The 14,995-nt window shown below is 44.3% G+C and overlaps 1 protein-coding gene across 1 annotated transcript in view; it reads left to right on the forward strand.

Annotated features, from left to right (window-relative positions):
- The window catches only part of ARHGEF37 (Rho guanine nucleotide exchange factor 37), a 55,109-nt gene that overhangs the window by 27,741 nt on the left and 12,373 nt on the right, over nt 1-14,995 (forward strand). The window contains exons 4-8 of the mRNA XM_082652067.1: nt 2,044-2,191; nt 10,339-10,538; nt 11,725-11,855; nt 12,515-12,619; nt 14,822-14,932. Of these exons, the coding sequence (XP_082508193.1) occupies nt 2,044-2,191; nt 10,339-10,538; nt 11,725-11,855; nt 12,515-12,619; nt 14,822-14,932 (695 nt within the window). The remainder of the gene's footprint in view (nt 1-2,043; nt 2,192-10,338; nt 10,539-11,724; nt 11,856-12,514; nt 12,620-14,821; nt 14,933-14,995) is intronic.

The following is a 14,995-nucleotide window of genomic DNA, read 5'->3' on the forward strand; positions in this document are numbered from 1 at the left end:
AGTTCCTACTGATAACCTCCAATTCCAGTCTAGCACCTCAGGGTTCTTTCTAGTCTTTCGCCTTTTCTTATTTGTAGTATCTTTCTGTGACAGGTAGAAATGGCTGCTATTATCTTCAATGTATTTACTTATTTGTTCGAAGTTAGTAGACACATAAAATATTTTTTTATTATGTTATAATCAGCATTACTAACCTGTGCCTTTGTGAAAAATAGTTACATTAATTTCTTCCTACACCCTTCAGTGTGGTTATGTTATTCCTTTGTAATAGAATTAGGTTCATTCCTTATTGTTTGTATTCTATTTGAGGTTCCCCCTCCACATCCTGGTTGGTCTTAATTATATATTTATTTTGGGAGTATGTGAAACATTACCATGGTTCCAAGATCTGAGCTATATAGAAAGGTATATTCAGCGAAGCATTGCTCCCCTCTCATCCCTACTTCCCTGACCCATTCCCTGTTCTTTCCACCCTGTTCTATCTCCCCTTACAAATAATCACTCTCATAAGTTTCTGATTTTAAAATATAGAACACGTCACAAATTTGCATGTCATTCATGTGCAGGGGCCATGCTAATCTGTCCTGTGTTATTCTACCTTTAATGTACGTGCTCTGAAATTGAGCATGGGAATGATCCTTTTCAAACAGAAACCAGATCATGTCACCCCTGCTCAAAACCCTCCATTTGCTTTCTGCCACCATAAGAATAAAATCCAAACACCTTACTACACCTTACTTACTTACTTTAAGGCCCTACATGATCTGGCTTCAGTTTCCTGTTTATTTTCTCTACTTTGTGCCCTTGCTCATTGTGTTCCAGCCGCACAGTTCCTTCTTGTGTCACCCACCTGTCAAGTGGTCACTTGCCTTCAGGTCTTTGCATTTGTCCTTCCCTAAGCCTGGTGCTGCTCTTCCCCCAGACATTCCTAGGGGTGGGTTTTTTTTTTTTTTTTTTGAATTTTTGCATTTTATTTTATTTATTTTTTATACATCAGGTTCTTATTAGTTATCTATTTTATACATATTACTGTGTATACATCAATCCCAATCTCCCAATTCATCCCATCCACCTACCCCCCTGCCACTTTCCCCCCTTGGTGTCCATACATTTGTTCTCTACATCTGTGTCTATTTCTGCAGGGCTGGGTTCTTTTGGTCTCTGATAAACATCCACGTCTTTATGGAGGTCTTTCCTAAATATATCTCCTACCACTCTCTAACTCTTTATCTGGCTTTGTTTAGATTTGTGGTACTCACCACTACCTGGCATATGTAATATATTTATTTATTGTCTGTCTTCCCCACTAGAATATCAGCTCCATGAGGCAGGGTCATTGTTTTGGTCACAGAACTTAGAAGAGTGCCTGGCACATAGTCAATAAATAAGCAGTTGGTAAATTTTTGGTGAATGAAGTTTGTGTCAGGTGCTTTACATGCGTTATTTGATTTAATCCTCGCAATGAACATTTGGAGGTGAGCACTATTTTTATTCCAGTCTATAGGTGAAAATATGGAGGGTTAGAGGGGTCAAATACTCGCCCTAAATTACACTACTGGGAAAGGGTTGGCTGGAGATCTGGCCTTACTTCTCTCTGACTCCAAAGCCCACGTTTGTGACTATCCATGCTGTGCTGTAGGGATTCTTTATAAACAGAGCATTTGGAGTTGTACTTGCCACACATAGTAATTGTAAAGATATAACATGAGTGTGTTTTGTAAACTATAAAGGACTGTCCAAATATGAGAATTATCAATATTATTGCTATAATTGTAGCTACCATTTATTAAATATAGACAGCGTACCAGTGTGAGCTCTACATCATTCTATTACTTAATCCTACAGCAGCCTTTTGAAAGTGAGATGAAAAAAATAGAAGCTCAGGAAAATGAGGTGACTTGCCCAAGGCAACAACACTGGTTAAGCCTGGCAGTCTCACTCCAGAGCTGGAATGCTTAGCTGTGTCACTCACCGCCTCTCTGTCCTAAGCAAGAGGACATGCAGACATGCTTTTGAGAACTCCTTGTTGCTTTTCACTGTCAGGCAACTTATTCCTGGAATTCCAAGAGGAGTTGGAGCAAGTCTATAAAGTGTACTGTGCCAGCTATGAACAGGCCTTGCTGCTGGTGGAGGCCTACCGGATGGAGCCACGGCTGCAGCGGGAGATCCAGGACACCATTGAGGCAGTGCTGTGAGTATAATGACCCTCATGGACCCCGAGGTCAGAGGCTGTTAAAGTCTCATCCCTGCTTGGTGCTGCTCACACTGCTTCAGGAGTGTCCCAGTCAGACTAGGCTAGGCTATGCTGCAGAGACAAACAACTCCCAACTCTTTCAGTGGCTTCAACCAACAAGGTTTCTACCTTCCTTATGCTCCACTGCAGGTTAACTTGGGGCTCTTCATGTTGAGACTCAAGCTGACAGCAACTACTGTCTGGAATATTGCCAGTAACTTGGCAAAGGAAAAACGTGCTCTGGGGTTCCTACACTGGTAACTAAATGCTGTTAGTCCAGAAGTGATATTCGTTGCTTCTCAAAATTCATGGGCCAGAACTTATCACATGGCTTCGTCCAGCTACCAGGAGGCCAGGGCCTGCCATCCAGCCATGTGTTCAGAGGTGGAAAAGCAGAAACATTTGGTGAACAGCACTTGTGACTCCAATAGGGAGGGCAGTGAGATGGTGGGAACCATGTGGTGTAAGCAGCAGTGGCAGGAAACAGGTTTGTATCACCTGGGGGGACCTCTCGACAGATGGCTAGAGTCTTGCCCCATGGAAAAGGATCAGAACTGCTCTGGGTGGCCTCGCAGCCCAGAGCTGGCACCAGTGAGTGGGAGCTCCAGGTAGAGATATGTAGAAAAAAATATTTTTTAATTAAAATTTTGAATGGGTAACAGTTGTATGTTTCAAAAGCTTTAAAACATCTGAATTTACACAGTAAAAAGACCTTTCCAACCCTGTCCTTTTATCCACCCAATTACTGCTCCTACCCACAAAGTTAAGGTAACCACTTTTAAATTACTTATGGATCTTAGCAGAGTTTCTGTATGCCTCTACAAGCAAATACAAATATATACTCTTATTTTCCCCATATTTTTAATGAAAGTTTGTAATTTTTTTTTCACTTACATTATATCTTGGAGGTCTTTCCATTTCAATATATACATGTATGATCCTCTGAACGGCCACGTATTATTCTACTCTGTGGCTGTTCTGCAGTTTATTTAACTGGTCTCTGTTGATGGACATTGGTTTGTTTCTATTCTTTTCATATAACAGGCAGTGCTACAGTGATTATTCACAAACATATGTTATTTTACTGAGGTGCAAGTATATCTGTAAGTTAAATTTCCAGATGTGGAATTGCTAGGTCAAAGGAAGTATGTATTGATAATTTTGACAATATTGCAAAATTGCCCTCTGTAAAGGTTATACCAGTTAATGTTCCCATGAGCAGCATATGAGGGTGTTTCTCCACAGCGTTACCAGCAGTGTGTTGTTAAACTTTAGAGTATTTACCACTGATAGGTGAAAAATGGCATCTCAGTAATGTTTCACTGTGCATTTATCTCCAGGAGAGGGAAGAGATATGGGAACATATGTATATGTATAACTGATTCACTTTGTTATAAAGCAGAAACTAACACCATTGTAAAGCAATTATATTCCAATAAAGATGTTTAAAAAAAGGTTGATCATCCTTTTTTTTAATATTTATTTATTTTTTGGCTGTGTTAGGTCTTAGTTATGGCATGCCGGATCTTTTGTTGCAGTGCATGGGCTCTTCGTTGCGGCGCGCGGGCTTCTCTGTAGTTGTGGCGGGTGGGCTCCAGAGCGCGTGGGCTCTGTAGTTGTGGTGCGAGGGCTCCAGAGTGCGTGGGCTCTGTAGTTGTGGCATGCAGGCTCTCTTGTTGTGGCACTCGGCCTTTCTAGTTGTGACGCGTAGGCTCAGTTGCCCCACAGCATGTGGGATCCTAGTTCCCTGACCAGGGATTGAACCCGCATTCCCTGCATTGGAAGCGTGGAGTCATAACCACTGGACCGCCAGGGAAGTCCCTTGATATCTTTCTATATGTTTAAGAGGTATTTGTATTTCCTTGCCTGTGAATTTTTCTGCTTCTTTTCTGTTTTGAAAAGGCTTATATCTTCCCAAGGACAGGCTCATCAAATGAAGATAGATGAAGGTCATCCTCTGGAAAGCAGAGTAGAGTAGGAGGAACAGAAGTTATTATTGTTATTTCATCTTACTTAGACATTTCCTTTATACCCAAGAGAAAGACAGTGTAGGTTTAGGGCTTTGAAGTTTACATTATCTCATGTGGAGCCTCCTGCTACCTCTCCTCCTTCTCTTCCTTATCTTATCCTTACCCCTCTACTCCCTGAAGCCTCCTTTTGAAGTACCCATGTCCTAACCCATCCCAGCCTTCAAAAAAACCTACATTCATTTTCTCCTTTGTTTCCTTTGATCCCTTCATGGAACTTACAAACTTAGGCTTTTGCAAGGGTCACTAAACACATTTCTACAGGAGTGAGCAATGAGGAAAGCAAGATGCCAGATGTGGGACAAAAGGGAGTAGTGGAGACTGTGGCAAACCAGAGCCAAGAGACCCTGTATAGAGTGCAGCTGCAGCCCAGCCCCGGCTGATTGTTGCTGTATCAAGTAGCTTTTGCTATATAACAAACCAACCCAAATATAGTGGTTTAAAGTATAAATCATCCCCAAAATATGTTTAAAGCAAACATTTATTTAGGTCACACTTATGCATGTTAGTGGTTTAGCTGGGCTCAGTAAATGATTTTTCTAGTCCTGGCTGAACACCCTCATGTGTCTGTGATCAACTGCGCGTCAGCTTTGCTGATGTTGGCTGGGCTCTCTTATGTATCTGGGACATACAAGCAGACTCAGCTCTGCCTTTTGAGATCTCGGCTTGGAATTGGCATGCTGTGCCAGACTCAAGGGGTGGAGAAGTATTCCTCACTTCTTGATGGGAGAAGCTTCAAAGTCATATTCAAAGGGTGTAGATACAGAGAGTGAAATAATTGCAGCCTTTTTTTTATAAACCATCTCCCTCAGTTGCCATGTAGAAATGTGATTCCACTGTGCCCAGATCCTCTGATCTTTTAAGAGAAACCAGAAACTTTGATGTAAGTCTCCCAAGTGTTAACTATTGGCGTCTAGTTCAGACATGTTAGAAACACTATGTGGGGGGCCCTAGTTGGCACAGAGGCTGCTGTTTGTCATGTCTTCTGCACTCAGGTCTTTTTCAGCCAGGCAAGTCCAGGCTTTTCTCATGGGCTTTGACGCCAGGCTGCCTGGCAGCGGATCGGGCTCTGCCCCTTATTCACCTTGGCAGAGCCATTTCGTGTCTCAGAACCTTGTTTCCCTACATGTGGAGTGGGAGTAATAACAACAGCTCATGGGGACATAGACTCACTGCATGCAAGTAACATGCAAAAATTCCCAGCAATTGTGGTTACCTTGGCTAGGCAAGGATTATGCTTGACTGAGACCACACTGTGGTTCTCAGCTCTGTTGGTCCCAATGCCCCCTTTTTATAACAAACATTAAATAAATTTATTATCCTGAGTTATATTCTGAAAAAGAAAATTCTCCTGCCTATATACATAACTGAAAAAAATCAATATAATGGCTTAACTATAATTAAAGGAGAAATAAAAGGAAAATAATTTCTAATAAAGTAATATGTATTTCAGTGTGCAAATGCTTGTGTAATACTACACTAGAAAATATTATGAAGCAATCAGATGCTTGTACCCACTTATAATAAATAACCTTGGATTTAAGCAAAGAAGAGTCAGAAGCCATTGTGTACGAGAAGTACAGAAAAAGAAAAGAGCAGAGAATGTGTGTACCCTGCAATAACAGTGAGCAGTGATAACAAACTTGACTTCCTGGTGTATGATAAGAGAAAGAAGGAAATAACATAACTGAAGTAGGGATAACATTACATACTGGGAGGCAGAGGAAATGAGGAAGGATTATGTTCCTGCAAATGACCTCGGTCTTATTTATAAAAGGTGTGTCATGGTAATTCCCAGTGTTAAGATATGTGACAAGTTGGAGTCCAAGTGTCACAAAAATATGTCAGTTCTTGACATCGCAGCCCATTGCAAGGCATTCATTCAGTCTCTGAATGTTGAAGAGGGGCACATGAAATGTAGAAAGATTCTCCATAATGCAGGACTGTCCTTGCAGGATAGCCTGCATCCCTGGGTCCCTGCCAACTAAATGCCTGCAGCACACCAGAGCCTACAAGTTTCAAAAATGCCCTCAACGAAATGCTCTGGTCTAATGTTCCAGCAGGAATGACATTCTTTCTGTCATCCAAATTTTATTCTGTAGATTTACAGGCAGACAGAAAATAGACTTTCCGTGGGAAAGTGTAGACACTGGATGGATGGATGGATGGATGGATAGATAGATAGATAGATAGATAGGTAGAAAGAATGAATTTTTGAGGGCCTCCTGCTATACATGCTGCTCTAGAACTTTTGATCCCTTCCCTCTTGAAACAATAATCCTGCCTTTCTTGTGCTGATGATCGTGGGACTCTTCTGGAGTTTGGCTGACTAGAATCACACCAGCCATAAATGGTTCTTTCTCATCCAGGTAGGATAGATGGTACCATCTAATTAGATCTTTGTGATTCTAAAATATATGCCACCTCCCACTTTTTATTTGGATGGGTGAGTGGGTGGGGTGTCTAGTTTATCCTGTCTCTCTTTCCCCCCGCCCCCCACTTTGTTTTTGGCCTCACCGTGTGGCATGCGGAACTTTCCTGACCAGGGATGGAACGCTCGCCCCCTGCAGTGGAAGCGTGGAGTCTTTGCACAGCTTGTGGGAATCTCAGTTCCCTGACCAGGGATTGAACCTGGGCCGTGGCAATGAAAGCCCAGAATCCTAACCACTAGGCAACCAGGGAACTCTGTCTTTTAAGGCAGCGCTTCCCACCTGGGGGCCAAGGGACTCAAGGCTTGCCCTTGTAGCCGGCAGGAAGCTCTGCCTTAGGGAGACCGTTCTAGTGGCACAGTTTTCAGGGGGAGGAGGCTGCTTACAGAGGTGGATCAGTCCGGCACAAAGCACCTGCAGTTCCACAACTGAGGCAGAGTGTTTGGAAAAGGTAGATGACATGTTTTCCTTTACTGGCATTTTTAATTTGTTTTAAATTTAAAAGTAACATGTGGTTATTGAAAAAAGAAATTTCAAACAATACACAGGTATATAAAGTAAAAAGTCCATTCCCCTTTGGTCTCCCGTTTCCCCATCCCTCACCCTAGTAAACATTTTCCATCCGAACTCTATTCTGTATATTTACAGACAGACAGACAGGAAATAGACTTTCCATGGGAACATCTAGCTGTTGGATGGATGGATAGATGGATGGATAGATAGATAGGATGAGTGAATGAATGAATGAATTTTTTAAGGGGCTCCTACTCTACATGCTTTTCTAGAACTTGCTTTTTCACCTAATCATGGCCATGAATAAATATCTTTTCAGGACAATATGAATTGCTCTACCATGTTCTTTTTAATGACTGCATAGCGTTCCTTCCCAGGGTAGCTCATAGTCTGTGGTCTATTTAACCATTCCCTATTGGTGTATATTTGGATTGTTTCTGAAATTTTACTCTCATAAATAGAGTTGCTGAATAACTTCTACCTTTATCCATGCTCACTTGAGTTGATATTTCTTTTTTTTATATTTTATTTTTGGCTGTGTTGGGTCTTTGTTGCTGTACGTGGGCTTTCTCTAGTTGCAGCAAGTGGGGGCTGCTCTTCCTTGCGGTGCATGGGCTACTCAGTGCGGTGGCTTCTCTTGTTGCGGAGCACGGGCTCTAGGTGCACGGACTTCAGTAGTTGTGGTGTGAGGGCTCCGTAGTTGTGGCTCGCAGGCTCTAGAGCACAGGCTCAGCAGTTGTTGCGCACGGGCTTAGTTGCTCCGTGACATGTGGGATCTTCCCAGACCAGGGCTCAAACCTGTGTCCCCTGCATTGGCAGGCGGATTCTTAACCACTGTGCCACCAGGGAAGTCCTTGAGTTGATATTTCTGGGTAGATTTCTATAGTAGGATTGAGGGAATAAAGGGTTTGTACATTTCACAAATTGCCAAACTGCTCTCTAAAAAGATCCCACCAGAGATTCCCCTGGTGGCACAGTGGTTAAGAATCCACCTGTCAATGCAGGGGACACAGGTTCGAGCCCTGGTCTGGGAAGATCCCACATGTCACAGAGCAACTAAGCCCGTGCGCCATAACTACTGAGCCTGCGCTCTAGAGCCTGCGTGCCTAGAGCCTGTGCTCCGCAACAAGAGAAGCCACCGCAATGAGAAGCCCGTGCACTACATCGAAGAGTAGCCCCCGCTCGCTGCAACTAGAGAAAGCCCGTGTGCAGCAACAAAGACCCAACGCAGCCAAAAATGAATAAATAAATAAATTTAAAAAATAAAATAAAATAAAAAGATCCCACCAACTGATACTCCCACCAAGAGAATGTAAGAGGGCTGGTTTCCCCATACTCACCCAACTCTGGGTGAGCCTTTCAATTTTTGTTGCCTATCTGAAAGGCGGCATAAAGAGTTTTCTTCAACTTACCTTAGAAAGGCTGTAAATTAAGAGGCAGCTGTAATTCTGTAGTTACTCCTTGATGGTTGTGGAGAAGAGATGTAATCATCTCTTTGAAGACGCCCCTCCCCTCTGTCACCTCTGATTTGTAAGGTGACAGTTGTCCCTTTCCCATGGAAAGTAAGCCCAGAGGACAGAGTTTTGCAAATATCTGGCCACTGTTTCCACCTCTCCTGCCCACAGTCAGCCAAGCACTAGGCAACCCTTGGTGAGAGCAGATGGTCAGCATAGGCATGTCCTGACAGGTAATCCCACCCCTGCATCCCACCCCTCTGCAACTAATGGGGGGCCCCCCACCTGCTCTGTCTGTTCCTAGCCTCATGGCTGATCTTTCCTGGACATTTGATCTAGAGATTTTTCCATAGGAAGAAGAGCAAGAGACAAGGGTACCGTGGAGAGGAGGCCAGATAATAGTCATGAGAAACATTTGTGAGTCTTCCTGGAGGAGGCATGCTTAAACACTGTGGTTTGAAAACCTTGTGGGTTTCTCAGAAGGTGGGTCTGAGGGCTACTGGTCATGATCAAGGAAAGACTGTTGGAGCCTTGTCCCAGATGCTGTTGACTTGGGCACTCTTTCTGCAACTTCCAGACATCATCAGGAAGGGGACTAGAAATAATCATCTATGCATCAAATGGTGCATCTGGAAGGGACCTTGACACTATCAGTTCCTGTGTTTTGTTTTATATTTTACTTTTTTAAATGAAAAATTTCAAACTTATAGAAAAATAGAATAATGTAATGAACACTCACACACCCACCACCTGAAATTAACAAGTATTAATGACTGCTGTTTGCTGTATGTAATTTTATGCTATATACTTTACAGGAAATTACAGATAATTATGACTTTCTACCCTTAAATACATCTCTAAACATTAAGTTCCTATAATTTAAATTTAAAAAAACTTTTTTTGGGGGGTTGGGCCATGCTGCACAGCTTGCGGGATCTTAGTTCCCCCACCAGGAATCAAATCTGGGTGGGCCCACGGCAGTGGACTGCCAGGGAATTCCCAAGTTCCTGTGATTTTAAAAGCTCTTCTTTCTTAAAGCAGCAGAACCATTTTATTAAATGAAATATTCTGTGCATGTCCAACAGATGGAGTTGTGCTTGAGATATATCCAAGTGGAGATTTCAAGTAGGCAGTTGACCGTGTGTGTCTGGAGCTCTGGACAGAAGTAGGAAGTGGAGATATGGGTTTGGGATGTGTTTAAAGCCATAGGACTAAATGAGGTCAGTAAGAGAGTGAGTGGAGAGAGAAGGAGGAGAGGAGGCCCCAGGCACTCTAGCATTGGAGAGAAGCCAGCAGAGGAGGCCAAGAGAGTGGCCTGTGGAGTGAGAGAAGCAGGACGAAGAGTGTCTCTGGGGCCAAAAGAAGAAAGTGTTTCAAGAAAGAGGGAGTGGTCAGCTGTGCCTGCTGTTGAGAGACTGAGTAAGCTGAGGGCAGAGAACTGACCATTAAATTTAGTACAGATGGGGAACCAAGGCCCAGAAAAGGGTAAAGTGAGAACTAGAAGCACCCATCTAACATATAGACCTCACAGATTACAGATGAGGAAACTGAGGACCACAGAAGGAGGATGACTTGCCTGAGATCACACAGTGAGTTAAATGGCAGAGCTGGGACTAGAGCCCAGGCCCCTTGGTGCCCCCAAGGGTGGACTTGACCTACCTAACACCAGCCTTCTCCCTCAGGCCTCAAGCTGGATCCTCAGGCCTCAGTTTCTTGCTGGTAATTCCTTTGCAGAGGATTACCAAATACCCATTGCTGCTGCAGAAAATTCTGGAGAACACACTCCCTGATGCCAATGCCTACCCTGTCCTTCAGAGGGCTACCTCTGCCCTCCAGGACGTGGTCACCAACATCAATGAGTACAAGAGGCGCAAAGAAGTGGGTAAGGACTGGGGGCATTTAGGCGATACATGAGTGAGAATGCTTCTAGTTACAAAAAACTCATCTCAAACTGGCTTCACCAGTAAAGGGAATATAGTAACTCATGTAACCCACAAGTCCAGAAGTAATGTGGGCTTTAAGTAGGGTTTGATCAGGGTGCTGGCATCATATCCCTGCAATTCTCTTGTCTCTGGCCTTTACTATGTGTCACCTTCCTTTTCAGGCTGGCCTCCCTCATAATAGTAAAGGGCTATTGCTGTCCTAATACTCACATCTGCACACCACATTCTCCAGGATAAGATGGGCCCTTTCTCCCCTTAGCTGTAAAAACTAAATTGGAGTTTCACTCTGATAGGACTCATTTGAGTCATATGCTCACCCTGAACCAGTTGCCATGGTTAGGGGAATGCCATGAACTGATTGGCTTCAACCTGGGTTATGTGCCCTTCTTTGAACCTATCACTGTGGCAGGGGATGGGGGGATTATGTGAATTGGCTTATAACAGTCAGCACCCACCCCTTGAACTAAAGTGGAATCAATCTTATCTAAACCACATGTCTGCTATACTAAGCAGAAATGAATACTGGGGAGGCAAAGAGCTGTGTATTTATCAGGGGTGAGGGTAAGAGGAGAAAGTGGGGAGGTTGCTGCCCCTGAAGTTGTTAAAACAGAAAGGTCTGGAAAGTGAAGCAGTGTCCCAAGTAGATGAAAAGCTCAGTTGCACAACTCAGACCGTATAGTAATGATAATTTAGCTAATGTGTACGAAAGGCTAACTGTGACATGTTTTTTTCACTCATTATCTTGTTTGATCCTTATGATAGCCCTGAGGTTGGCAATGTTAGCCCCATTTCACAGTTGGGTAAAATGAGAACTTAAGTCATTTGCTCCAGACCTATCATCTGATGTGATCTCCTAGCAATCCTGTGAGGTGGCTAGCCTCATTTACAGATGAGGAAACTGAGGCCTAAGAAGTCAAGCAGGCAGGAAGCTCTTCAGTCAGGGTGCTCATATCAGAGTGAGGGCTCTGAGCCCTGCGCTTTTCCTCTGAGATTCACCATTCTAATGGGTGTGACTCTGACATTTGAGAAGAGGGCCCAAGAGATGCCTTGCCAGGTATGTCAGGGGCTCTTGCTTTCCCGGGTCAGCTCTGGTTCCTGTGCCCTCCTTCTCTTCTGTTGGTGCAGCCTCCAAGTACACCAAGGTGGAGCATCTGAGCCTCCGGGAGCGACTGGCCCGCATCAATATGCACACCCTTTCCAAGAAGACCACCCGGCTGGGCCAGCTGCTGAAGCAGGAGGCGGGGCTCGTACCCAAGGTGAGCACGGACAGGAGGAAGAGTGGTATCCCAGCCATCCCAAGGGGCAAGACTGCAGTGCGGGGTCTTAGACTCCTTTCGGAGATGAGGAAACTGAGGCTGAGGGAGTGAACTTCCAGCATGCGTAGCCAGGACGAGGCAGAGTAGGTGCCGCCACTTGATTCTGGAGAGCCAGGGTGGGGCTTTCTCCTCTGCATCTTGTGCTGCTCTTTCTCTGGGGTCTCTTGATACAGATAGGAGATGTCTGGGTCTTGGCAAGGAACCAGCCTTGAATAGGTACTAGTAGCAGCTCAGGTGGATTGAGTACTTACTCTGAACCAGGCATTAATGGATCCACTCAATGAAGTAAGTTCATACTATTCCCATATTGCAGATGAGGAAACAGGCTCAAAGAGAGTAAAACACTTGTCTAAGTTCACACAACCAGGAAGCAAGTGAACCAGGACTCACGGGCTCTTGTGTCTGATTCCATTGTCTGAATACAGAACCACCAAGCTGTACTTACTGCCTCTAACTGTCCCACTCAGTTTTGGGGCTGGAGGAACTGGCTCTGAGGGGTGGGTCTGTGGAAAGGTGGTCCCTGGTAAGGACTTGGGAAATGGGTGTACACTGGCCCCAGTGGATGTTCTCGGCCCTCATAAGCATAACTTTACTCTCAGACAGAGGACAAGGAATTTGATGACTTAGAAGAGAGTTTCCACTGGGTGTCGCTGTGTGTGACTGAGCTGATGAACAATGTGGCTGCGTACCTGGATAATTTGGAGGTGAGGATCCTGTGGTTAATAGTGGGTAGGGTGGGGCGGGGCTGGGATCCCTGGGCAGGAGTCATGCAGGGCCCATTGAACAAGCTGACAAAGACACCAACTTCAGGAACCAAATGGAAGAGGGCATACAGTTGCTGGCTGGAGGCCAGAAGAGGGGCCATTCGCAAGCACTCCTCAGCCCACAGGTCATCTGACTGGGGCACCTTCTGAGTTCATTGAGTTCTCAGTGGGGCCGTGTTCTCACTGGGTAGGGTCAGAATTCACTGGAATCAGAGCCCTCTGGAGGGAGAGCAGGGGTGACAAACACAGGTGCTCAAAGGGACCAGGCAGGTAATATTGTTGACTGAAGTGTGCAGGTGTATAAGGCCTATTGTCTATTTATGAGACTTTTTTGGTAGAGTTCAGTATGTAGTAATAGTTGGAGTGTGAATGACCAAATAAATGCATGAATGGATAAAATGAAAGGGGTGAGGTATTCCTTGGCTCACAGGAGTTGTTACTGTGCGGGAATGTGGACCCAGTGCTGCCAGTTCTTCTGATTTTAAGGAAGAAGAAAACTGGAAATTCAGACCTTTAGGTGAAATCTCACCATGTGTTCATGTGAGCAGCTAATTAACTAAGAATTTAAATGTTATGTGGGCCCAAGAAAATATATTTCTGCAAACCACATTCAGCCCACAGGGACACTAGTTTGCATTCCCATCCAGCACATCACTTTCCTTTCACCAAAATTCCCCCTTCATTCTTGTCATGGATGCTGACTCATTCCATCCACTCTGCCCCTTTTGCATGGTTTTGTTCTCAATCACGTCCATTTGCACAAACCAGCTCAGTCAGACGATAACAGACTCTTTGGATAATAGGATTTGGGGTGGCATTATTGAAAGTATGTAGAAGGAGGGAGGTTGTAGTTCTACGTTCCTCACTGTGGGGCACGTTCCCTGCTTGTTCCTGCTCCATCTTGGGCCCCCCAGAGGAAAGATCTGGACAGCACAGTGAGGCAGAAGAGGAAGGCCCTCAGAGAAAGAATGGAGGGGCCCTGAAAGAGAGAAACCAGAGGCCCATGAGAGACACATCTGGCTTTGCAGAGTAGAACAGATATTTGGAAGCTTTAAGGCTGTATTTCCGTAAATGCAGGACTTACACGACGGATACAGTGTTGACATGGAATCCCACAGTGAGAAAATGACTCTCTCTTTTAATCCTCAGAGTCCAGGAAAAGCCTCTTTTTCTGACATGTCTTAAATAAACAGGCAGAACAAGTCTCCGGCTGGAAACCTTCATCAGGCCATCACGGCCAGACAGAACTTAATAGCATTGTTTTTATAGCAGTTATTCTTACATGCTTATTTATGGCAATTATTACTGGCTTTCCCTTTATGGGAGTATCATAAGGTGGTTTTTTTTTTTTGGCCGTGCCATGCGGCTTGCAGGATCTTAGTTTCCCGACCAGGGATTGAACCCAGGCCCTTGGCAGTGAAAGCATGAAGTCCTAACCACTGAACCACCAGGTAATTCCCCATAAGGTGGTTTTTTTTAATGCATTGATTTAAACAGGGATGCTAGGTTGATTTAAGGAAAACTATTTTTTTTGAATTTTATTTTATTTTTTTATACAGCAGGTTCTTATTAGTTATCTATTTTATACATATTAGCGTATACATGTCAATCCCAATCTCCCAATTCATCACACCACCACCACCACCACTTTCCCCCCTTGGTGTCCATACGTTTGTTCTCTACATCTGTGTCTCTGTTTCTGCCCTGCAAACTGGTTCATCTGTACCATTTTTCTAGGTTCCACATATATGTTAATATACGATATTTGTTTTTCTCTTTCTGACTTACTTCACTCTGTATGACAGTCTCTGGATCCATCCACGTCTCTACAAATGACCCAATTTCGTTTAAGAAAAAATATTAATAGAACTCGAGGAACATGGACATGGCAAAAAAAATCACAAAGGAGATATGTAAATGTGTGAAGTTGAGGCAGCACTGAATAGGGAGAAAGATGTTGGCTCAGTCTAAGGAGGAACTTTCTAATCACCTAAGTTCTGCAAGGATAGAATAGGCTGTGTGCAGACACAGGGAGGGTGTGCAGACAGCCTGGGCACTTCTTCCGGTCTGTGGTGGAGGGGGATTCAGGTGTGAGATGGTGACGACGGGACATAATTGGCTCTCTCATTTGATCCCATCTAGGCTTTCCTCTGCTTCCGGCCCCAGGAATACGATCTGGACATCCCTGGGGGGCCTGTGGTGCAGTACTGTTACCTGGCAAGAGACCTGCAGCTCCAGACCTTCCCTGAGTTTGTGAGCGGAACTTCTCCTTTCTTTTTTTAGGCAGGTGGCAGAGCCTATAAGAATAATATTTAG

This window comes from Grampus griseus (genome assembly GCF_964374135.1).
Source record: "Grampus griseus genome assembly, chromosome: 3".
Lineage (NCBI taxonomy): Eukaryota > Metazoa > Chordata > Mammalia > Artiodactyla > Delphinidae > Grampus > Grampus griseus.